General features: G+C 39.0%; 1 protein-coding gene across 1 annotated transcript in view; it reads left to right on the forward strand.

The window, feature by feature from the left end:
* Positions 1-23384, forward strand: part of ZDHHC15 (zDHHC palmitoyltransferase 15) — a 103847-nt gene extending 80463 nt beyond the window's left edge. Inside the window, exons 10-12 of the mRNA XM_084789868.1 lie at positions 1465-1568; positions 15465-15541; positions 19202-23384. Coding sequence (XP_084645994.1) covers positions 1465-1568; positions 15465-15511 — 151 coding nt within the window. The 3' untranslated portion in view covers positions 15512-15541; positions 19202-23384. The remainder of the gene's footprint in view (positions 1-1464; positions 1569-15464; positions 15542-19201) is intronic.
* Positions 23385-25181: the final 1797 nt, after the last annotated feature.

Below are 25181 nucleotides of genomic sequence, written 5' to 3' on the forward strand. Positions count from 1 at the left end.
TTTAGTAAACTCTTCTAGCTTGACAACACTTGTCAATGGGTAATATTTATTAGTAACTGTTAGCAGGAATTAGCTACATACACTCCGGTCACATACAGAGGCACACAAAGAGTCAAACTCCATGACCACATCACTCTAGCATCAAAACAAAACCAGAAAGCAAAGCCTATTCACTTACATAATCAGTATTCTGACATATTCTGTAGAGCAATGTAAATAAAATATGTAAAAATTTTATCGAGAGCATTCAAAAACAGGAGGAAATGTACATATAGTATCAAATAAATAATCTAAAAGTCATTCAGAGTTAAACTTAGAATAAACTTAGCTATATCGACTCCAGTGCTGAAACTGTAACAGGGTCTAGCTAGGGCCACCATAATTTCCTCCCTGGCCTCCAAGTTTGAAATGGCCAGAATTGAATTAGGGACATGCTCTAGATTAGACTAACATGTAGCTAAATCATTCCTAGACCCTACACTGCACAGACACCTTGCCATTTCTCTTTCCAATTCTACAAGTCAAGTCAACAACAGGGAACAGGACCATTCTCTCACCCTTCACAGCAGCCTTTTCCCATTATACTTGGTGATTGTGAGTCTTTTCATCTCCCTTGAAAATTTAGAATCAAAACAATATGATAATGGGATATAATTGGGACTATCATAGTTAAATGGTATTTATGAAATTGCTTTGTATATTGCTGCATTAGGCATTGTGGAAAGCCAGTTAAAGAATGTCTTACAAGCGAAAACAGTCAACAGTGATACAGACAAACAAAACATGGAAATTGAAAGCAATTCAGCAAGTAGATGATAATACTTAGATGATAATGAGAGCTTATTTGACCATGGCTTTAGACAAAAGGACTAAAACTTCCCAAGTCTTGTGGGATATACTCAGTAGTGGAGCATTTGACAAGAGACTCCTCAAAACAGCACAGCCCCAAAGCCATGATTATATCTCATTTCTAAGAAGATTATTACCATCTCAAAAGTTTATATTAGATGCACATGATTACACACACCTATATCCCAGCACACACAATACTGAGACTGAACCACAAAAGAAGACCCCTGCCTGAGTTGTTGAGATTATTCAGTGCTCTAAAGATGCTTGCCACCAAACCTAATGACTTAAATTCAATCTCTAGGACCCACATGGTGAAAGGAGAGAACCAATTGCCATAAGTTGTCCTCCACATATGCACACATACATACACACACATACATGCTCTCTCTCTCTCTCTCTCTCTCTCTCTCTCTCTCTCTCTCTCTCTCTCTCTCTCCTTCTCTCCCTCCCTCCCTCCCTCCCTCTCTCTCTCCCTCCCCCCCCCTCTCTCTCTCTCTCTCTCTCTCTCTTTCTCCCTCCTTCCCCTTCCCTCCTTCTGTGTGTGATTAAATTTGAATAAAAAAAAAGAACGTTCATGTCCATTGCAAACTCATTGCCTCTGTCTCCCACCAGCCCTGGTGATGGACACTCCTTCCCTATGAGGTCTATGAATGAGTCGCAGAACCCACTGTTGGCAAATGAGGAACCTTGGGAAGACAACGACGATGACAATCGAGGTGAGTAGGCTCAGAAGAAAGCCCTTTCCCTGCATGGCAGACTCCACACTACATGATCCATGTTAATAAAGCCAATGGAGCATGCAGTGAGTAAAACAATGTCTGAAGAGATTTTTATAAGCATGATAACCTCATACGTGCCCTCTGGATGGAGGAGGACAAGTGTGGCCAGATTTGTTTAACAAATATGGGCGTCTAAGGTCGCTTTGTTAACAAAGCTTGCTGGAAGAATACAACCAATAAAAGACATGTAAGTGCTATTATTATGAAAGGGGACTGACTAGAATGGCTTTTAGGATATAGGGCCTGGGTAGTCCAGCAGTGGCCATCCTTATGATGAAGATGCAGGAAAAAAAATAGTATGTAATCACTCTACAAAGCTGAAAGCCTCAGAAGTCCCACTCTGGTCCTGGAGGTCTGAAGATTCCTGCATTGAGTCCGCATGGGAAGATTGAAAGAGCTAGAGGGGATGTTGGTGGGGGATGGGAGTGATAGGTGTAGTCACTCAGAAGGAAGAGAATGTAGCCAGGTGACACTGCTGGGCATCTTTGCATCTGGGCCAGCCCTTCGTGCCATCCACTTTGAGAGCAGATCTTCCCTCCTCAGTGCATCAGCCCTGAAAGTACCTTCCCAGACTACCCACAAGTTGATTCCATCAAGTTGACAAATAAGACCAAACAGTAGGTCTGAAGAGAAAGCTCAGCAGATAAAGTGCTGTTCAGGTCCCCAGATCCAATAAAAGCCAGGTGAGTTGGTCTGTATCCCACCCCTAATCCTAATGTGGGAGGCAGATAGGAACTCTCTGTAGCAAGCTGCCTGGAAAGATTAGCAGAATGTGGAGGCCCAGGTTCAGTGAGAGATCCCGCATCAGTATGCATGGTAGAGAATGATCAAGAAAGACACTGAATATCAGTCTCTGTCCTGAACATACACATGCTAACACAGACACACCACCTGCACATACATGTACTCTCACAATGCCCACATGTATACATATATGAATGCACATCATACATACACACACACACACACACACACACACACACATCAAAAAAGAGAGCCCACTTTCACAAGAACATTAGACAATAGTTTAAGCAGTTCCCTGCAAACTTCACTATAGCATGACTTACAACTATACAAATCAGGACTAGTAATGAACAGTACTGTGCATGTGAGTAAGCAGTGTTCCTGGATAATTACTTTCAGCGTTTTACTTGAATGCAAAGCTTTACTTCCATCAATGGGCACCGTTCACTCCTCTCTACCATCCTTTCATTCACGTTGGTTCAGTTGTCTTTAAAATCTTACACACTTTTAGAATGGCTTAAATACACTCCAAAATAAAAGCTATGTGGGGGCAAACTTACACCCACCTCCAATAAGGACAAAGGGAGAACTTAAACAGAGAACTTTGCCTTCTAGTGTCTTCCATCAGATCATTGGCACATCGTGAGATGTTTTGTGAAAATCTTAAGATAAACTTCTATCGTGCATGTTGTAGTCTTTGTCTCTGCCCACTGCTATGTCTTCCATCTTTGCAAATGTTGCTGATAACAGCTATCATAGTAAATTGTTTAAATTGTTGAAACAATGCAGTAGCTGGCAGCAATTTTTAAGTAGCAAATTTTAACAGTCATGATGACGCCTACCTGGGGTAAATGAGGCTGCATGAGGATTTGAAAGTCTGAAATGAGGGCCAGATGCAGAAAACAAGCTTTTCTAACTGTTCACACAGTTACATTATCCAGGCATGGGTTCTCTTCCTGAAAGTACTCTCTTCAAAGAAAGCAAGTTTCAGGGTTGAAAAACAACAGATCAGGCCCAAGCTTATAATTAGAAAAGAAGATGATTCTTGCCCAGCCAAAAAATTTCAAACACATAAAGGATGCCATTTCCTCGCCCTGCTTCCCGTGTGGAGCTGGCATTGTTTGGATGCGCCATCCTGCTGCCCTTAGTCTTTCTCAACAGCGTTAACTTTCAGCAATCTCAGATGACGGGAGCTCTTCTTTTGGCATTGATTCTTTACAACAGAAATGAAAAGCAGGCCTAATCTTAAAGTTACATGAAATAATTACACACATACAGAGAGAGAGAGAGAGAGAGAGAGAGAGAGAGAGAGAGAGAGAGAGAGAGAGAGAGAGAGAGAGAGAGAGTGAAATAGTTCATCTGTGAGCCTTATGTTGTCAAGCCAGACCCTTTAAGGGTGTAGTGCCACATGACATGGAAGTTGCCTCGGAGGGGTGGGGGCATGGCTTTGTTGGTAAAGTGATTTCTACACAAGCATTGAGGACCTGATCCCCAGCATCCACACTGGAAGTAGATTTTATTTATTAATATGTAGATGTAGATGTGCTTGCCTACTGTGTGTGTGGGTGGGGGGGGGGAGAATCAGAAGATGACTTTATGGATTTGATTCTCTTTCCACCTTTATGTGACTTCCATGCACTAAACTCAGGTTGCCAGGTTTGCACAATTGTCTTTACCCACCAAACCATCTCTCCCACCCAGAACAGCAGCCTCTAATTCTGGTCTTTTTCAAAAATATTCAGTCATGATATTTTATATAATGTTATCTTTTATAAAATATGCTGATGTTTTTCCATCCTTTGACTTTAATAATTGTGTTGTGTAGACACTAATATTTTATAGTTAATGAAAGTGGGAATGGGAGATATTAACTAACTCATTCAACATAGCATGAATCACATAACATGAATCAGGCAGTGCTTGGAATCAAATGACGGTATCCTGCTTCTAAGTCCTGAGATCTTTGCGGTATGATGGTATGTCAGTGCTGTGATTTACCTCCATCTTGTTATCTGAAGCATCCAGCTGCTTCCAAGATCCTAAAATCGTTATCATAGACCACAAGTCTCTTAGCTTTATCAAGACCACTAGGCCATCTTACAGAAATGAGAATCTAAGCCACTCTTATATCTGACAACTTTATTATAGAACAGTGCTTTTCTCGAACACAGATTCTTAAGCTGCACTGATTGCTCAGTTGACTGTGTTCAGCTATGCATGCCTTCTGTGTGTATGTGATCATATACAAACTGTTTGTGTACTTTTTGCTAACAATGTTTTAAGTAATTCCTTGATGATTTCTTTTTCCCTTTTTTGTTTGTTTTTTTGTTTTTTATGCTTTCTTTTTCCAAGACAAGTTTTTTTTTCTGTGTAGCCCTTGCCCTCTTGGAATTTGCTCTGTAGACCAGGCTGGCCTCAAACTCAGAGAGATCTGCCTACCTCTGCCTGCTGAGTGCTGGGATTAAAGGAGTGCACCACCACCTTTTGGCAAATTCTTTAATAATTTCATACAATGTATTTTGAACATACTAACCCTCAGTTCCATAACTGCCCCCTCTGCGCTCCTGTTCCTTCACATCTAACTTTGAGTTCATGCACTTTTAACAATTGCACTTCCAATAAAAGTGCTGCAAGGTAAAATTACATGTATTGCATGTAATTTATTTCTGTTTCCTTTAGAAATTATGTCAGGATTAATTTCTAACCAATAATATAATATTTACTATACATCATGAGTTATTAATAGCATAATGTAAAATACTCAAAATGTGTTTAAAATGGTAAGATATGGCAACATCAGGTTGAAAAGCTTATCTTTTTTGAAATCCCTACCCTAATTTAGTACTAGGTTTAAAAAAACACATTTATGAAATCAAAGCATTTAAAGAGGTTTCTCTGGAGAGGCTTTTTAAAATAAGTATTTAATTAATGCACAAATACACAGAAGATGCACAAATGAGTATGCACATCTGCGTAATTTTCTGCAGAGATTAAACAGGCATCTTTTAAAAAGATTTTTGAGAGACTTGGAGTTGCATTTTAGCTTTTTAAGGAAGTGATCCAGAAACGTCTGTTACATTATTGTTTTTTCTCATTATAAATTTTCCTATAACTTACATTAAAAAATTAGTGATGACAATAAAAATCTTTATACTAATCTATTCCAAATGAAACCATTTCCTCCAAATTGGATGGATGACATCTACAGCCCTGCCTATCGTAACAGTCATGAATATTAAAGTGGGCATGATTGTCAAAGAGATGCTGAAATGCAAACTACTGTAAGCCAACATCTACCTGCATGTAAAAACGATATTTGAATTTCTCCGTGACTTTCTCAGGGGAAGAAGTCTAGAGCCTCTTATTATTTTCTGATAGAAGTGACATCTCAACATGTTTTACGGCACTGGTGCCTTTCCGAGTGTTCTTTGTTCTTTTTGTTTCAGGAGGTAACCAAGCCTGTGCCATTTTCCAACAATAGCCTTTTTCAAATTAGTAGCTGAACACTTGATCATGAATGTTTATTGGAGATGCAGCATCTGTAGAAATTCAGGGAAGGTAGTTACAGTCTATATTCTGTAGATTATGAACTTAACAGAGATGCTGACAAAGACTTCATCAGCAGAGCAATGGTTGTTTCCACCTGTAAAATGTGTTAGTTTTCTGTGACTGTAAGAAAATACCTGAGATAGTCAGCTTCTAAAGAGAGCAGGTTTGTTGATGGCTCCACTCCACGATCAGTTGGTTCTATTGCTTCAGACCACTCATAAGGACATCCATAGTGAAGACAATCTATTATTATGAAAAATCACCCCCTTCATAGCCTTAAAGCCAAATGAAGAGTAAGGAACTAGGACCCTTAATAAATTGCTGAAGTGCGTACTCTGTCAAAGCTATGCCCCCCACCCAGTAACCTAAAAGTTCCCAATAGACCTTAGCTCTTTAAAATTCTGACACCTATGGTTCAAAGACTTTAACACAGGAGCCTTTAGGAGATATTAAAGATTAAAAGTATTCAAACTAGTACAAGAAAATAAATTACTTATCTCTTTTATTTTTATTATAAAAATGTGTAATACACAATATGATATTTTTGCATACATATAATCAGTGAAGTCATATGTCACCTCAGAACACCATTGTATTTCATATTCTAGTAGTCCCCAATTCCATATTTTTCTCTATAATGGCCACCCTGTATATTTTGGCCTATACCTCTTTATTCTCTCTTACCTTGTACTGCCTTGGGTAACTGCTCTTCTATTCTGTTGACATGCATTTTACTCCTTTTTAAAAATTTCTCCATATCAGAGATCATGAAGTGTTGTTTTTATGTGTCTGCCATAATGTCATCCATTTTAGTCCATTTTGTTGTAAATTGAAGAAGTCCTTTCTGTCTTAAAAATGAATAACAATGTGGAGAGAGAGAGAGAGAGAGAGAGAGAGAGAGAGAGAGAGAGAGAGAGAGAGAGAGAAGGGGGAGGGAGACAGAGGCAGACAGAGAGAGACACAGACAGAATCTCTTTATTCACATATCCATCCACAGACACTTCAGTCAATCTTATTTGTTGGCTATTGTGAATAATGCTGCAATCAACATGGGAGCGCATGTATGCTCAGAAGAAAGCTATCTGGGTCATACACTCCATGTACTTCCATTTTGAATTTTCAAGGAAACCTCCACAGCAGTTGTAGCAATTTGCATTCCCAGAAACAATGTATGAAGGTGGCATTTTCTCTGCACTCACCAATAGTTTTTGTTTTTGACATTTTTGTGGGTTGGGGTTCAAAATCTAGGGCCATGAACATGCTAGGACAGCATTCTATCACATAGTCTATACATAGTCCTGTCTTTTGACCTTTTGATAACAGCCATCCTAATAGATATGAGGTGACATCTCATGGTGCTTTTGGTTTTCATGTCTATGACCATTAACGGTTTAGCACTTTATTACATACTTGGTGGCCATTTTCATGACATCTGTAGAAAAGTGTCTATTTGTGTAGTTTAATCATTTTAAGTTCAGTTATTTGTTGGGTTTTGCTACTAGTCTGAATTCCGTAATACAGTTTATTTGTTGAATACTTGTCATGTTTGTGGTTCACACTTATTTTCTCCTGTTCTACAGGTTGCATTTTTGTTTTGTTGTCATTCTGCTGTGAAAATGCTTTTTGGTTTTATAAACTACCATTTATTTATTGTTTGTTCCTTTGTTTCTGATGTCATATTAAAAAATTATTCTTAAGACATGTCCCCTGTGGGATTCTTGTTGTAGTTTTATGATTCCAGATGTATAATTGATAGTACATGCTTAGATTCCTTTCTCGGCTCTTTCTTTTGTTCCATTGTTCTATGTGTCTGCCTTTATGCTAATTCTATTCTGTTTTTATTACCATAATTTAAGATGCAGTAGTATAATGTCCTCAACTTTTTTGTCTTTATCGGGATTGTATGGGCTATTTATTATCTTTTGTAGTTCTTTATAAATTTTTTTATTTTATAAAAAAAATTCCGTTGGAATCCTGATCCAGATTGTGTTGGCAGCATGGACATATTAACCATGTTGATTCTTCCAATCTGAGGACTTCAGATCTATTTCCATTTATTTGTGTCCTCTTCAATTTCTTATGTCATTGTTTTATAGGTTTTAGAATAAGCGTCTTTTGCTTTCTTAGTTAGGTCTATTCTCTCGGTTGAGCTGCGCTACGTTAGAGAATGAGGGGATGCAGGCAAAATCAAACTGTCCTTCTTCCTTGGGTTGCTTCCTTCACTGTATGGCCACAGCTTTTTTAATAGGACCCGTGAGCTCTTTCAGAGTTATTTTAATTCATGCATAGATTGCAAATGTTTGCTCTTTGTGGGACGAAAGAAGGCCAAGAACTCTTACTCCACCATCTAGCAAATGTTACCTGGAAATAACCCTTGTGTCAGTATCTGATTGGCTGAGGATATTAGCTGCTCTAGAGATGTTCTTAGAAATGCTTTGAGAGAAATCAGAATTCCACCTACTTGTTAGGAAAATTTACTTTGAAGATCTTACAAAGAGTTTTGTTTTCACACTGATGTAAGCAAGCAACTTCAAGTGACCTATGGTTCTCATGTTGGGGTACTCTCACAGAAAAGCCTAAACTGAACTATATAGTGTATATTATGATTGGTCAGCCTACATCTTCCTTAACCTCCCCTAAGGTTACTAACTTAGGTATGGATTTGCCAGGGTCTTAGGAGGCAAGTGACCTAGGTACCAGGTGAATCTGTGAGGCTTCTTCAGAGTGTAGACACAAGCCTTAAGTTGTTCCAGGGTTTATAGGAACTTCCAGGTTCCTATTTTCTATGCTAAATCTAAATGAATATTAATTGGCCTTTCAGTTGATTCCTTCACCTAGACCCTCAAATTTAAGCCTTTAAAACCAGATGTCAAAGAACCCCAGTTGGTGGTTATCCATTAAGTACTGAAATCAGTTTTGACTTTAATAAGTTAGCAATTGTCAGTTGTAATTATGTGGCTTGTATCCATTAGGCTTAGTTTCTTTATTTCTTAGGAAAGAAGGTAAATCCAATTCAAAAGGGCTTCTCACACAGCTCTTCCATTACTCTGTTTAAGAATACATCAGATATACTGGGCCAGAAGGCTGAAGGTGATGCTCCAACGTTATTAAGAGTTTTGGGTGACTATTCAGGCAGCAAACTGTCATTTTTTTTTTCATTTTGGAAGCTGCTAACCTGCACTTCCAGTTTACTCAGGTAATTGCGTTTTTTTCCTTCTCAAGTCTCTGATGGGGTTGAAGATCAGATAGTTTAGGTTTACAATTAAGCTTAGATGTTTAGGGGTTAAGATGTTTTTAAGTCTAGATAGATGTTGTAAGTTGATAAATACAGCCAGGTGTGGTGGCGCATGACTTTAATCCCAGCACTCGAGAGGCAGAGGCAGGCAAATCACTGTGAGTTTGAGGCCAGCCTGGTCTATAAGTGAATCCAGGACAGCCAGGGCTACACAGATAAACCCTGTCTCCAAAAAACAAACAAACAAACAAAGAAAAACAAACAACAACAAAAAAGAATACAGTAGAGAGCTCCAGGTCAAGGAACATGATAATGCTGTATGGCTTCTTCTAAACCCTCTAATCAGTGCAATAACTGTGGTAAGAAAAACACCTTCAAAGAATCCAGCAGTAAAAGACCCAAGTTTTCCTTAACTGGCCAAAACTGCTTTTAAGTCCAACTAACAATACTAAAAATGAAACCTTAATTTCATTTGATAGCTTTTAATAATATCCTCCGGGATATTTTTATCAAGTTTTAAAAAAGGTCTATAATATGAAATGAAAACTTTGCTTGAATTTACAAATATAACCTTCTGTTGTTAATGATAATACTTGGATGAATCAATATCCTGCCTTCTGGTTGTTGAACAGTTACCCAGAAAAGTATTGATTTTTGTCCCCAGTATTTGAAATACTTTACATATAAGCTGCCAGTAACAAGTCAACAACGTCCTGGATGGTCTTGAATCTATCTAATCTCCTACTCCCTTGTTTGCATAAACTTTCTTTATATGATACCCATCAGAACTGCTCAAGGTAGAGCATATGTCTTACTTGTTTTTAATATTTTGGTTTCTACTGCTATGAAAACTCTTTTGTTGGAAAGAATAGGGAAAGAAAATAAACTCACTTGTATTGAGAGTGTCCTGAAGTTGTAATATCATTACACACTATCTTCTCTGAACTCAAGGGTCTTGCAATATTTGGGTGACATAAGATAAATACATGAAAAGTTTCCCATCAAAGCACAATACAGTGTGTTATTGAGCAAATAAGTACATTCTTAGATTGACTCAGCTGGTAAATAGGCATCTAATTGGATGAGCCCTTAGACTCAAGACCAAACTTTTATTCTGTCAGTGGTCAGGAACTACTGGAAGTTTTGGTCGAGGAGATATGTGAGGAAACTGTTTTCTTCAGAAGATGATAAAGTGATACTCCTAAGAAAATATACTGTCATCGTGTAGGAGAGATTGCTCTAAACCCTGGACCTTTCTAAGAGGACTGGTGAGAGCTCTTCTCTTCATCAGAACTCAAACTCTCCAAGCACATCCTGTATACAAGAGCCCTAGTTTGGAGATAAGAGTCCTTTCAATCAAGAGCTGTGTTACTTGGAAGATTCCTCTCCGGTGAAATTTTGTTCAATCATCTTCCAGGCAGAGACAGCCATTGACTCTTGCTTGAAGAAAACATTGCTTCATCACTTACCCCTTCAGGTCTAACAGTACCTATATGGTCATGTGTGTGGATCCTTAAGCATCACCATAGGAGGTGATGTTTAAAATTGTAATGTTTAAAAATCATAAAATTCATGTTCTCTTCCTCAAACACATCTACTTCCTCAGTCATTATTTCAAATGTGGGGTTAGTACATGGGACAGCTAGGGAAAAGTCCTTACACTTGGTCAATTTTCCACTACATTTTTTACATGGGAATTCAAGACATATTGATGTGTACTAACACCTTTGGAATTAGTCTTCACATGAATCATATTCTTAGTATAGAGACATTTTGGATACTTAGGTAAGTAGATATTTCCAACATGCTATTTTCTTTCTGATTCTTACATACAAGAGGCATTCTGATTCTAGAGTAGGATGTCTATATGATTGACCAAAAATACTGCAGAAAAAAAGAATGAAGGATAAACTAATATTCTTTCTATTTATTTGGAAGACACTTCCAAAGTTGCTTAAGATTACAGGTGATGCAATACAATCTTTTTTCTCAGCATGGTGGGGAACACATAAAATTCCAATAATATGGAGGCTGAGACAAGAAGGATAAGTTTGAAACACTCTCTCTCTCTCTCTCTCTCTCTCTCTCTCTCTCTCTCTCTCTCTCTCAGACACACACACACACACACACACACACACACACACACACACACACTACTTAATGAACCATGTTATTGACTAAGTGAGCAGAATAATAAAATTTGTGCTGTAAAAATTAAAGATAAGGATGATTCCCTATGGGTTAGCTGATCAAGTAAGAGAATGATGTAAATAGAATTCAGACTAAGAGGGGCAAGAAGAAAGCAGCCTAATTTGAGTGAAGAGCATTCACAATGGGGTAGTAGCTGAGAACGTACCTGTTCTGTGCCAGGTGATATATAGACCCCATCAAATTTAATAATCATAATCAGCTTTATGAGTTGTAAATATTCACTAACCCCATTTTATAGAAGAAAATGAAACTCAAGTTCAGATAAGCTCAAGTGGCACACAGCAGAGTAATAGATTCTGTCTCCATATGTAAACAGCCCTTAATTACTGCACCCCTCAGGATCTCTTCTTTTTTTCCATCCCCTTTTCAGTTTATATATTTTTAAGGCTCCATTTAAAAGGAAAGACTTCAGTTCCTGTGCCTCATTAGCCAGAACTAGAAGGATGAAGAAACATGAGTGAAGTTCCCAGTCACTAGTTTGAACATGTGACTTTTGGAGAAGCCTCTTCTCTCTGTACCTCAGTTTCAACTTCATTATCTCCAAGCTATCTTCAGCACTGAGCCCACCTGATGCTGAGGGGTCAAAGATTAAGCTGAATAACACAGTCTGAATTTTTTGCCAAATCGTTTCTGTCTCACTTTTAAAGGATGCTGTTATCCACTAAAGGCCGTGGTAAACTTACGATATTAACATAGCCTACTTAGCAGGGCCAAATTTCTTCGTGCATTCTTTCTATACTCACTTATTTTCACCTTATCACCTCTACTAGTATTTTGGCCAGTGGTTTCTAAACAACACCTTGTTATGTTTTTTTAATTTTCTTTTTCTCAAAAGTAGAAATAAAATATTGACAAAGGGGGCATAAATAGCACTGATGACAGTTGTAAAGAAGAGAGAAGATGTGTGGCTTTAAAAAGGCTACTGGGAAAAAATAAATGATACACGGAAAAGGTACAAGTCATGATGGAGGTAATGTGATAGAGGATTTGGTAGATTTTATAAAATAGGAAATAGTTGTTATTAGCATTATAGCTTTCAGCTAGGATTGATATCATTAAAGATGGTTTTTAGAAAAATCATCGAAGCACTGATATACAGGATGAATTAGAATTCTGAAATAAGAAATGTGAAGAGTCATGGCCGGCAGTAACTATAGAAATGGAGAAAAAGGATCAAGGCTGAAAAGCCTTTTATATAGTTAGGAACAGTCTATCAACTAGACGAGTGGTTCTCAACCTTCCTAATGCTTCGACCCTTTAATACATGTGGTGGTGACCCCAACCATAACATTATCTTGTTGTTACTTCATAGCTGTAGTTCTGCTACTGTTCCGAATCTTAATGTAAATATCTGATATGCAAGATATATGAGATGTGATTTTCCAGGGGTCGTGACCCACAGCTTGAGAGCCGCTGAACTAGTGAGCTACGGGAGTAATGTGTGATAGGCATGGCAGTTTAACTATCATTGGAGGAGATAATCAAGGAAGAGTATAAAATGGAAGTGAGGAAATAAAGTACAGGGAAATGCATCTACACGGGTAAGGAAATGGTTAGAGAGAAAGCAGAGAGCCAAGGGGAGACTATCAGAACACAGAGTCCAGGGGAGACTACCCAGCAATACGATCTCACAGATGAAAAGGCTGAGGCTGGAGGAAAAAGGGTAATGTGGCCTGAAGCAAGCAGGCCTCGAGTTCCTGGATTCTCCACGTTGTACTCTCATTTCGGAGGACCAGTGGCTAGACACACACACACACACACACACACACACACACACACACACACACACACACACACACTTGCTTCACAGAGTACCAAGGGTTCATGGAGTAACCTAGATTTTAAAGGAAGGAGGGGGCTAGATCTTAGCATATGCAAGGCAGAGCTGAGCCAGCATACATTGAGTCTGGATTGACATGCTTTTGATTAGATAATAGGGAAATCACTACAGCAGGAGCAGCAAGCGGGGGATGGGGGGCAGGAGGGATGGAGGGAGCTGTAGGTACAGACTGTGGGCGGCATTGAATTGACTCCCTAGATCCTGTTATTTGTCTTCTATTACGCAGAACACAATTCTTTGAAGCGTCTGCCATTTTTATCAATTCATTCCTCACCTATGCAGTCTTAGCTTAATCTCAGCCTGGGAAGGAAGCCATGAAGGAAATTGAAAATCGGGTTTTCCATCTGAAGCACCCGTGCCCACAAGAGCATAGTTTTAATTTAAAGCATTGTTTGGTGGGAGTGTTGTGCCAAATCAGGGTGTGAGTCAGTCTGGGAAAAAGGAAAAGAAACCCACTTAGCAAACTCCTAAAGATCAACTTCTCAAAGATGTTACTGCCAAACACACCTAAAATGCATCAAGACAGGCAGCTATCCGCCAGTCATGAGCACTGAACGAGCTCATTAGCGTCACTTCTCAGGAGCAACAAGGCCAAGACATTTATTGCACTTAAAAGTTGTCATTGCCACTATTGATTGCTATCTCAGAATGTTCATGACATTTAGCACTTGCTACCTATTTGTCCCTTTCTTTTACAAACGAACTAGTCTGCACCCCTCATCAGAGACTGGGCTGCTCTGTGTGATCTTGGTTCTGACTTAACTCCACCCTGAAGCTAGCTAGCTAGCTAGGCATGGTGGCACTTGCCTGTTAGGCCAGCATGTGGAAAGTTAATGCCGGAGGGCTGCAAATTCACAACAAAAGCTTTCAGAGAGAAAGACTAGTGGGGGGAGGGGGGAGAGAGAGGTGGGAGCCTTGGATTCTCGAGAAGACATCTACAATAGTGCATCCACAATAATGTTCTGATTCTAAAGACAAACATTTTACAGCCCCGTTTGCTTTTCTCTATTTCTGGAGAAAGTGCAGTAGGTCTGTAGTCAGCCTGACTGAGTAACCAGTCTGCCATGGCAAAAGCAGCCCACCCTGGCTAGTTAGCCCCAGATTTCAGAGCTGTCACACTCTGGGGAGCACTTTGAATGGCACACTGACTTCAGGAAAGCAGATTTACTAGCTACTGTAAGGGTGACCACTGCAAACATTTTTCTCTTAAAATGCCAAGTCCATCATTATATTGAGGGTGTGGGGAAAGTGCGTATCTGTACATTAAGCAGGGTGATCTAAAGTGTACTTTCCACTTCCAAAAGGCTAGAGGTCAGAAACAAACCATTTGTACCGTAAGTGATGTTTCTTATTAATCCCCAATGCTCCTATTTTCTAGATCCCTCATTCCTTTTCAGAAACACACCAACACCTAAAATACTATAATAGCTATCTCAATTATGTCCAATGGAATAACAACAAGATAGAGTAATTTTGTGAGTTAACAGACACAAAACATTCCGTTAAAGACAGATGGTGCTGAGCTATTACCACAGCTCTTTAAGTCAAATACACGTCAGTACTGTGGATCAGATTAAGCTGGTAACCTAATCTTAGTTCATAGTACAGCAGACCTGTTGCTTTTGGCATGCAATGCCTGCGCCTATCAAGGTTTCTTTGTAGAACACCAGGCTTTGGAGCTCTATAGATGTTAGCCACCTCTGAGGATTGAACAGAAAGCAAAAAATGTTCCTGACCAAATAGCCACCCATATAAGACAGACAGAGGGACATTTGATTACCATTTTCGTCTATCTTTTGTTAATATAAAAAGTTATCAGAGGCCATGTACTGTATTGAAGTAGTTTACTTGCAATTCTGGTTGTTGGAAGGTTAAAACAATTTAGTGACAGTGCCAAAGCACAGCACACATACATACACACACACAGAGAGGGGGGGGGAGGGAGGGAGGGAGGGAGAGACGCCTGTATCATGACTTGGTGCACCGTCAGAAAGAGAAATGGTTGCTGCAGAAAGGCCAAGCACTAGGAGCAGCTCTGCTTTCTAACAATCCTCTCCTACAAGAATTATCCTCATATATGTACCACGGCGTTGCCTTCTGAGGCTAAAACTCCCAGTGACCCAAACACGTTCTATTAAATGCCATTCCTGAAAGTTTCCACCACTTAGTGCTCCCACTCCGGGGACCAAGCAGCACAAACCTCTGAGGGACACGCTGAGCGCAGAATGCTCACCTGTGACTTTCAATCTTACAGATTACGCGGAAGGCTCATCATCGCTCTCTGTGGAGACAGAAACCTAGCAGTCTTCACAGTTTCTGCATCTCTGACAGGTCAGTATTTGGAAGGAGGCACCTTCAGTGCCACCTGGATTAACAAGCAGCCTTGGGAGCAGAACTGGAAAAAGAGAGTGTTCTCATTCTGGTGAGCAAGGCGTTAAATTCTTCTCCCTCGTTGCACACAGAAAGAGAAGCTCTATGCATAATTTCCCTGTGCAATGTACTGAAAAAGATGCCTTTATTCCCTACAAACTCACATGTACTTCACTTGTGCTAAAAGACCCCAGGGGATCCAAGAACAGCCAATATCCCGTTCAGGTTATTTACTTTCATACTGTGAATTATAAACCTTGTCGCAGTGCATTCCAGGTCTCTGAAACGATACAGATTACAAATAAGTTCTTTTTGCCTGACTCCATTATGTCTGTTAATAACCCACTCTTACCCGCTAACAGGCCAAGAGCAGCCTCCCTGTATTCTAACCCTCCTAACATGCTACTAATTTGTTATCAGCGGCCGGCAGCTTTTTGCACAGGATTCTCTTTAACCTGTTGAAAAGCCAAACAGCCTTCTCTTTGCAACATTTATGAGTAAATAAGACCAGTATGATTCCATAGTAAAGGGATACTTTTAGTTATAGCAGTAGCATGGTGCTCAAAGCTCTGAACTGGTTAAGACATCACTTCTTTTCCCATGAAAAGGCTTAACAGTTACTCAGAAGCCTCTCAGTCTGTTTGTGAGTCCTGTTGTCTTCAGCCATGTCCCTTCAGTCACATCTGCTATGTGATATAAGTACAGGCACTGTACAAGACCTCGTGTGTGCCAGTGAGTTCTCCGAGTACTTCCCATCAACTCAGCCAGGTGACGGTTACAATTCACATTTGCTTATAAGAAAATGGAAATACAGAAAAACCGCTTAACTGAGGTTACACAGCTGTTAAGGGGCTAACCTAAGATTGCAACCCAGGGCTGTGTGGCTTCCAGTCATGCCATGTCCATTGGGACATTGCATTTAAAGGCGTGATGGTCTCCTGGCTATGCAGCTTCACTGATAACTAAAGGTTATAATAGAGAACAGTTGAGTCTGTTTTCTTATTCCAGGTCTTGATGAAATGTTTGATACTTTGGTAAGACAAATTATAATATCTGCATTTCCATTATCTAGGATGCTTCTTTATTTTAGTCCGTGTCTAAAGGTAATCTGAAACACTAACATTTTGATATGTTAATTGTTTGATGAAAAGGGTGATACTAGAGAGTAAAATATAAGCATCCTTAGTATAGAAATTCTTGAGACTTTCAATGAGCTACAAGTTTTGTGACTCACTAAGCAGTAGCTGTAGTCACCCTTTGAATCGATTTGAATATCATGTCCTTTCTTATCAACTCCTATCCAAGTCATGGAACCTTGACCTTATGGCAGTACATGCTAAGGTTTTTAATATGCTAGGCAATATTGTGAATCCCCCAAAGTGGAGTAAGACATTTCCCAAACGTACATGGCCATGCAGCTGCCCCTAACCTTTCATGGGCGTCCTAAATGAATATTAAACCATAAAATACATTGTTTCTACTTCCCCAGGGAAGCAAAATTGCCTCTAAGGAATACATTTTCCAGGGAACGCTGTCCAAATAACTGGCTTTATGGGAACAGTAAAATCATGTTCTGGTAATAATAGAAGACCATTTGAAGGAACAGAGGGAGAAATATTTTAAAACTTGTCAAGATGCTGAGTGTGGTGGCACATGCCTTTAATCCAAACACTCTGGAGGCAGAGTCAGGCAGATCTCTGAGTTTTTTCCTCTGGTATACATAGTGAATTCTAGGATACTCAGGGCTATGAAGACTTTTAAAGGTATTTATAGATAGTAACTACAATGATATCTGTAAAATATCCAAACTAAAAGCAACTTAAATATCCATTCATAGAATAATTAAATACAGTATATATGTCCAAATTTGTAGTTTTGAATATATTCTCCTTTGCTTTATTTTGAAGTTTTTTTTTTAATTAAAGAAAAATTAAGAACAAAATGAATACCCATGTTCATAACTTAGGATTAACAAACACTGGGGCTGAAGAAGTGGCTCAATAGTTAAGAATACTGTCTACTCATTTTTATTATGTTTCTTCTTTAACATATACATTTATATTATTACACATGAATAAAGTAAACTACATACAGCAGGAAGAACCATGAGACAGTCATGAGTTATATAAATGTTACATCATAGTGATTTGGCTATTTGCATTTGTCAAACTTGAAGTAAACATCTACACAGGACCCAGATTCAGTTCTCAGGAACCATATGGCTTACAACCAACCCTTGCTCCAGTTCCAGGAGATCTGACCTCTATTTGCACTGTATGCACATGGTGCACAGACATAGCTGCAGGAAAAACAAGTGCACACATACAATAAAAATAAAACCTCAGAAAGGAATTAACAAATAGTAACTTTTAATTTTGTTTCAGTTTTTGTATATAAGAATAATTATTTCCATAATCGTTACACAAAGACTCACTGATTCTATATTTCCTTCAAAATGAAAGGAAAACCTATTTGCAAAATATACAGCAATCAGAAATTAGCATCTTTAATTTAATTTTTTTTTTGCAAATAGTCAGCGAAAGAAAAACAACAGTTTGAAAATGGGCAACAGATGTAACAATACAATCAATAAAAGTAATCAATAAATTAGAAAATTATTAAATGTCACTGTAAAAAGTATAAGTTAACATAATGTAAGTATTACTTTTTACCTAGTAAATCAATCAGGCTTTATGAATTATAGTGCCTATCGTTGGCAAAGACACAAAGACAAGTATTCATAATCACTGCAGATATGTTTAAATTCATATATCACCTATTTGTGTAAAGGCAAATTGGTGACATATATAAAAGCCTTAACATGTTCATAGTATTTTATCTGGTAACTAATTGCATTTTAGGACTGTATTTAAATGAATTAGCCAGAGTTCTATACAATTATTTATCAATTTATTATACTGTCAGAATTTTTTAAATAGAACTAAGTACTAAGTATCTAGTAAGAGAAGACTAATGAAACAAACTGCTCCATCATTCTAATAAAATATTATACAATGATTAAAATTTTTATTTTAAAGAACAATTAACAAGATTATATGAAAATGCTTTATGAATGAACTTATTTGTCAATGGTGTGTGTGTGTGTGTGTGTGTGTGTGTGTCTGTGTGTGTGTCTGTGTGTTGTAGACTGAATCTAACTTTCAGGTTTTATTCATCTTTTCATTATTTGGAATAAGGTTATGAAGGCGCTCCTTGAAAATAAATCAGTTGGAACCATTTCCATAGTACAGAATCTAGAAGCAAAGTTACTAATATGAATATATTTTCTTTTCTAAAGGTTTAATTGCCATTTGTTTGTTTGTTTGTTTGTCTGCTGTTTGGGAGTGGGGTTCATGCATGCCATGGCAAAGAGGTGGTGTCAGAGAGCAACTAGCAGGAGTCAATTTTCGCCTTCCACCACCGTGTGGGATCTGGGGATAGAACTCAGGTCATCAGTCTTGCTAACAAGTGCCTTTACCCTCTAAGCCGTCTTTCTCTTTTTTTTAAAACACATTTTCATAAAATGATTTTAATGGTTATAAATTATTATCAACTAGGTGTCACTATGTGCTCGTTCGCAGTAGTTCGACTCACCTCTGAGTTTCTGTTTTTCATCCCCAGGAACCACCTTCTCCCATGAGGCTTACAGACATCAATGCTGAGAACAACCACTCTAATCCTCAAAATAAGTCACCATGTTGGACTGAAAGCTTCACAGTTTGCGTGCTCCATCACATACTTGCTGTGCAGATGGTTTGGGACTTTGCAAATTTACTTTGCTGCCTGAACTCAGTTTGGAAACAATTGCTTCAAGCCAGTTTTTCTTTTATTGCCCTCCCCTAATCCATGAAAGCCTAAGTGTAAAATATACATCTTTATATCCATCTAGTCAGGTAAAAGGGAATTCAGAAGATTACCTTGGAGTCTCATTCCCCCATAAAAGACTGTTAATCAAGTCTCTCTGCAGGGTCTTTCTGGTATTGAGGGGAGTCAGCATGTGTTTTCGGCTTATGTTCATGAGCATATATAAACACGTACATGTGCAATATATCGATACAGATTTCTGCCAAAAATCAAGGTTTAAAAACTGAGGCTTGGAGTTAATCTTGCTTTTCACCTAAATAGCAATTTAAATATTTGGTGAACTCTGAACAAACTTTATATCGTGTATCTGAGATTTAAGAAGGGGATTAAATAGACCGTGACCAAGGTCTTGTTGAGAATTGAACAACAATACAAAACCTGTCCTATTGCAGAAGTTTCTGAAAGCATCACAGCTACTGTGGAAGACCAGATCAGACTTCCACTTTAGTAAGCATAGCAATTAGCATTTTAAAGCCAGGCATGATGGTGCACGCCTGTCATCCTGGCACTTGGGAGGCAGAGGGGGGGATCACTGCAAGGTCAGGACCAGGCTGGTTGTTCTACATAGTGAGTTCCAGGCCAGCTTGAGTTACATAAGGAAACCCTGTCCTGGAGAGAAAAAAAAAACAACCAAACAAAAAATGGTATTACTTTCTTAAAAACTTTTAATGCCAGGCCATGGTCAAAATCTCTAGTTTATTCATTTCTCTGCTATATAGCTTTATTTTAGCCTTTGTAAATTACTTTTATAATGGTACAAATACTATAAGCCTAAGCCATGGACCATCCCTTTTATAAAAAAGGATTTGAGGGTGATTTTCAGGTATAATTAAAATTCTGTTGGAGAAGATAAAGTTTCAGATATGACACTAGCCTGAGGATTAACTAAAGGTCTGTGTTTCCCCAGCAGGAGTTAATGTACAGAGTTAACTGAACACTGATAATTCCAGTCCTGCTTTTTTTAAAGCTTCGGTGGCAGCTCAGCCATTAAGAGAGTTTACATCCATTTCCCCACTTATTTATAACCAGCCTTCCTTTCAGTCCTAGTGCCTGGATCAATGAGATGGACACTAATGCTGCTTCTTTATAATAATAGTACCTAAGAGTATTGATGTTTTTCATTTTTCAGCCAGCTCTCTAATGCACAGCTGCTGACAATAAAAGCCCCAACTCTTAACAGAGATCAGTGGGAGTTACAGGCATCTCACGGTTATCAAGGGATTGAACTCCTTACGAGATAGTTGGGTTTACTAAATCATTCTCTCTAAAATGTCTCTGAGTGAAAAAGAGTTGCCTGGAACAAGCAAACCTGTGTTCGGGCTCCAGTGCAACCAAGAAGGAAAACAATCCAGCTATTTAAAGCAACAACCAAATGGGTCCATTTGGTCCCCTGTAGGTCATTTTAACCAAGGTGAGACATTTAGCATCAAATAATTTTGAGAGAGTACAAGAAATGAATCAATCTTTCAGGGCAAGGGCCTAGGGACTGCTTTTAAAACTCACAGATTAAGGAGTAGCCTAGCAAACTGTGCATACTGGATTCATGAAAGTTTATGCCTTCGAGTGGGAAAACTTTCTCTGTCCATGCTCCTCCTGAAGCATTTCTCTTGTTCAGGTTTCCCTTGGAAGTCTATTTGGCCATCCGTGTGGCTTTATGATCCACAGGCCTTGCCTTTTAGTCCCATACAAATGTACCTTTCTCTAAAGGGGTGCAAGCAGCACTTCACAGGAAATCAGCATCAAAGCAACCTCCTCTGACCCCACCTATGGTCTTCTGCTGTCTGATGTGAAGTCAGGGAAGCATCAGGAGCACCTCCTCTGTAGAGTGTGTTAGCCCTCAGCCCTCATAGACACCATGGCACAGAAGACAGTAAACTGCAGGGAAGCGGCGGGAGGGTACAGCTCAGGTTAATGTAAGCTGGTTGTTCAGTGTCTTAAGACTTACTCTGTCTCCAAAAGGCCAAATAAACCAGGGGTTTCTCTGGGTGCTTGGAGAAAGAAGAAACCCTATTCTTGCTTTAGTATCTTGATCCCATTAGTTTGTAGATGTTGGTAGTATCCCTATACGTAGATTCCTTATATATTGATTACTGTATATAGGCATCTAAGTGGCTAGTTACTGATCAAGAAGACAGGTTCGTTTCATAATCAGCACACCCTGACCTCACTCATTTGTGTTCTTTTCCTTGGAACCCCACCCAGTAACTTCTGTGGGATCTCATCCCCCACCCTTTGGTATTCTTCCTCCACAGTTGGAAAAATGGAGCCACTTTGTTGTTAATGTCCCACAGCTGAAAGGTGCTATGTAACCCCCTAGTGCTCTTACATATTTTTATTTGCAGGACTAGAATGAAAAGTTTAACCATGACAGTATTTCTGAGCAAACAAATATGCTCCATTCTTTTCTTCCATGCTCTTTGGTGCAGAATATTTTCTTGCAGAGCCTAGAGTACATTATTAATATTCTTCCATTTGTTCTAACAATGTCCTTGTAAGGAGACAGAATGGAAATTATTTTCCCAAAACTTAAGGAAAAAAAGAGATAAGGTGCCATCCAAAAGCATGTAGATACTGTGTACAGCCCACTCTTTGAGAGACTTGACTTCCTAATGCAGAAATTACCATGGAGCGAAGAGAACAGAGTCACATTCCAAGACCCTCTTCCTCCAAAACCTTGAAGTTTGCGATTTCGACAGCTCTTTAGTTTCTAATGCAGTATGTGCCTCTTCCCCCTCACCAGCCCTATGGGACATGTATGTCATACAAGATGGCATCGGCCAGTGCCATAATCTGTGGCACCCAGACAGCCCGACCTCAGGGTTCATTTTTCCAGGGAAAACAATGTGCCAAATTGCACAAAGTGTAGACATTTATGTTAGTGGCTATGTAAGCACAGTCCTAACAGTTTTAAGAATACTGTGTATGCGTTATTTCAGTATACACCTGGGATTTAACAATGCCCCAACTGACAGGAATGTCACAATCAGGCGTAGTCTGTCTCTTTCAACTGTCATCGCAGCTGTCCACATGTGAGGACATGGACATGAATGCGTGTCCTTCTTTAGAGGCAGACTGCTCGGTCATTAGAACAAATATTTTAGAGGGATGATTCTGTTCTCTCCTTTTTAATGAAGTCCAAAATCACAGAAAAGGATTCTGTTCTAAAATATCTACTGTCGTGGCTAAGAGACTCGGTTGGGCTGAAAGATAAGTTCTATGCCAAGACACAGAGGGCATCTAACAAGATCATCAGACCCTATTGCAAGTTCCATGTTCACAGAAAATTCAGGCACTCTGTCCAATCAGGAGAAAGTGCTTGACAGTGTATGCTACATTTGCATTTCTTTAACCACACCTATAAAATACCATATTGTGCTGTTGCCTTTGCATGTGGGTGTTATGTAATATGGTAAGGAATGGGTGGCTCTTACTAGCATGCAACCGTTGACTTGTTTACTTCCCCAAAAGGGCTAAGGCTGTGTCCTGCACAATGTTCAAAGCCATTACATGTGTTCTTTGGAGCAGCCTAGTTAACATCCATCAGCCGAATGAGTTAAAACACGTAATTCAATCTATCAGGATGTAGGGTTTCGGTAGGGAATGGTTAAAAGAAATGAACAATAAGATAAGATGCATTCACAAAATAATTGCTTTCAGCCTGCTGTCTAAATCAGCAAAGGAACACAGCAGGGAAGCTGGGTCTGGGTCTTGGTAATATATGGAATATATTGGAGAGCCAGAAAAGGAAAGACACCAGGGGACTTCAGTAGTTAAGATCAAGTTGCCAATTTGCTATAAATCCCTTTTGCCATCAGTCTGCTTACAGTGATATGTATATATATATATAGTATTCTTAAAACAATGTGTCTTGCTGCAGAAATACTGAAAATGCTGGTCAGCTTTATCTTCCTATGTCCTTTATTAAAACTATATACATAAATTTGTTGTCTCTTGTCTATATCAGAATTTTCAAAACAATATTGGTAAAGGCTAGAGCTTCAGGCCACTCTGGCAGGTTCTGTACATCTCATTTTCCAGAGAAACAATAGCGTTTACTCATTCCCAGGTGAATTGGTAAGTGTGACATATAGACTCCTCTGTAACATCTCATCTTGTGAACTGCCCCCTCCTACACTTTCAGTGTTTTCCTTTTACATGAGTAGAGCTGAGAAATTAACGGTAATGGCTTTTTGATAGAACACTGACCAGGCTAATGGCACTTAATCGTGTTCAGCCTCTGCTCAGCCTCACACGCCTTCTGCCTTTTACTTTGCCATTAGGATAAGTAAAAAGGGAAAGAAAGTCTTCCTTTATGTGTCTAAACATGCTCTCAAGCCTGCTTTGCCTTTTCTCATACTGAGAACTGTATTTATTGGTCTCCAAATATATATCACCTGAAGAAAGAATACAGTAGTCCAGAGGAAAAAAATGTAGCACCCCATTTGCTCCTAAAACACGCCTTATACACTTAGGAAAATATTTGAAACCAGCGGCATCACGTGAGCATCCTGAAAATTTGCCTTCAGGTATCACAAGGTAAAGCTTCCTTCAGGGCTCTCTTGGTAAGGTGACTGAGGAGGAGGATCCGAGTTCAGATCCCCAGCACCCTTATAAAAAGCCAGGTGTGGTGGCAGTACATGTCTGTAATCCCAGCCGTGAAGAAGCAGAGATAAGAGCATCCCCAAGGCTCTCTGGTTAGCCAGTCTAAAGGAATCAGAGAGCTCCAGGTTCAGTGAGAGACCCTGTAACTAGAGAAGACATCTGATGTCCTCTGCTTTCTACACTCACACTCACGTGCACTCACACATAAGTAAGAGTTCCATCAATAGATGGATCATTTGTGCAAAAAAAGCTCTTTATGGAAATCCCTCTCCCCTCCAATTAGCCAAGAAAAGAAGGCAAAAATCACTGAAATGGAGAGCGCAATCAGCTGAAGTTTGGTGACTAAATAGTGAGAACTGGAACCAGGTGGAAGAGGCCCAACTTGTACAGGTCAGCCCCAACAGAACCCCAGAAGAGTCTTTTATTTCGATTTAGTCTTTAAAAATGTATTTATTTTGTTCTAAGACCTTAAGTATCTTTGTTTCTAATGTCATTTGATACATGACAATGCAGCAGCTACAAACAGCTTTAATTTGCATCACAATGTACTAGAAACAAAAGAAAAGGAATTTCTTTCTAGATTGAAAAAGACATAAAAGGAAGTCTCTATATAAGAATTTTATTTGAGTTAAGGTTGTTGCCAAGGAGATTCAAGGCGTAGACATTCAAAAAGAAACTTTATAGATATAAATAAAGATGTAAATATATAGAATGCTTTATATAGGAGCATGTAAACATATCAGTATGCATTTTTCATGATATAAGCAACAGAATCTTTTAAATTAATCTTCTCACCGTATCCAGTGACATTGAAGAACTAGTTGGTTTCTCTTTGAATATTACCCATACTCATTCTTGCACAGTAGCGTGATTCAGGGTTTAGACTACCAACTCCAGAGGATTCCGAAATGTAGCCAAGAAGCTAGTACATCTTACTAGCAAACATTTTTGACAACAATATTTGAATGTTTATGGTTTTGAGAGGAATGCTCTTCATAAACCTTCACCAAAATACTCAAGTCAACTTTACAAATTAGTGCAAGCTTAGACCCGGCCCCTGCCATGTCAGCACACTCCCAGATAAAGCCAGCTGTAGCATGTGAGAATTTCGTTGAAGAGAAAACACGTGTCAAGG

This window comes from Acomys minous (assembly GCF_964271855.1).
Source record: "Acomys minous genome assembly, chromosome: 7".
NCBI classification, from domain to species: domain Eukaryota; kingdom Metazoa; phylum Chordata; class Mammalia; order Rodentia; family Muridae; genus Acomys; species Acomys minous.